General features: G+C 24.8%; 1 protein-coding gene across 1 annotated transcript in view; it reads left to right on the forward strand.

Moving 5' to 3' along the window:
* Positions 1-1,276, forward strand: part of LOC131928699 (uncharacterized) — an 8,779-nt gene extending 7,503 nt beyond the window's left edge. Inside the window, exon 5 of the mRNA XM_059284786.1 lies at positions 951-1,276. Within this exon, the coding sequence (XP_059140769.1) occupies positions 951-1,276 (326 nt within the window). The remainder of the gene's footprint in view (positions 1-950) is intronic.
* The last annotated feature ends 360 nt before the right edge of the window (positions 1,277-1,636 follow it).

Below are 1,636 nucleotides of genomic sequence, written 5' to 3' on the forward strand. Positions count from 1 at the left end.
ATAGTCTTTTGCACTCACTTAAACGAAAGCGCCCGTTTCAATTTAATGAACAATTATAATACTGCAAGCTTATCCGTAAAATACCTACAACATTTGCACTTGATCAATCCACGCTAATTATGTAATTATATTTTTTTCCCAACACCAAAACAAAGTAATAAAAAGTTAATTCTTTTCCACGAATGCAATGTTTTTTATAAAGGGAAGTAATTGTGTTTTCCTAATTTATCAAAGGGAAGTAAGTGCTAAAGGACTAAATAAAGACATAATTAGAATTTTTGTAAAAGATGATATTTTTTAAAACTTGTGTTTAATGAACATGCCGACAATTATCACTTTCAGTTTGAAAAATGAAAATTATTTCCCAACACTTTCAATATTAATTTTTTAACTCATAAATATTTAGACCATAAGGACTTTAATAACCTAACACTTAAATTCATTGAAGTATCCGCGACAAACATTTTACACTTCACATATTAAAAGTTTCATACAGAATTGAGCTTTATATATTAGAAGATATATATATATATATATATATATATATATATATATATATATATATATATATATATATATAATTTGGAAAAATGTACATTTATTAGAACATTTTAAGGTTGAGGTATTTTATTGAGTAGAAAAATCTATTAGCTTGAGGAGTCTAATAAAATTCACGCAGTCGCTTAGCCGTGATGTGTTATGTAATGATAACTATTATACTTTTACATACGCTTATGTGCATTATAATCATATAAACGCTAATCAATAGCATGCATATATATATATATATATATATATATATATATATATATATATATATATATATATATATATTTATATATATATATATATATATATATATATATATATATATATATATATATATATATATATATATATATATATATATATATATATATATATATATATATATATAAAATCATCCGCAGGGTATGTGCCACCAACTCCGCCAGGTGGAACACATCATTACGTGTTTTTTCTTTTTGACGCTGGAAATCTGGACTTGCTAGATGGATCTGAAGATTCGTTAAGGATGTGTGTATTGGTCGCTAGGTTAGGTTTGCGGGACCCAATCGCTGTCACCCAGCTACGAATTTCAAACAACGATGGTCAGGCCGATGCTGTGCCAAGGACAACGGGTAAACCGTTGATGTGCCCGCTGTCTCCACCACCAGCACCTCAGCCTGGATCTGGCAACAGCTGCAAAACTATAGTTGGACTTTACATTATCTTTTTACTTCTATGTCTGACCTAGATATATATATAATCATTTATATATATATAAATAAACATATACAATCATATATACACACACACACACATATATATATATATATATATATATATATATATATATATATATATATATATATTGTATATATAAACATAAGTAAATATGAAAATGTATATATATATATATATATATATATATATATATATATATATATATAAATGTGTAAATGTGTATCTATACTTGTATATTTAAGTCTATATATATGCCTATCTATCTATATATATATATATATATATATATATATATATATATATATATATATATATATATATATATATATTTATATATATACGTATACGTCCAGTGTGTCATCCAGACTTT

The sequence above is a fragment of the Physella acuta genome, unplaced genomic scaffold (assembly GCF_028476545.2).
Source record: "Physella acuta isolate Inbredline_101_S28 unplaced genomic scaffold, ASM2847654v3 ptg001534l, whole genome shotgun sequence".
Taxonomy (NCBI): domain Eukaryota; kingdom Metazoa; phylum Mollusca; class Gastropoda; family Physidae; genus Physella; species Physella acuta.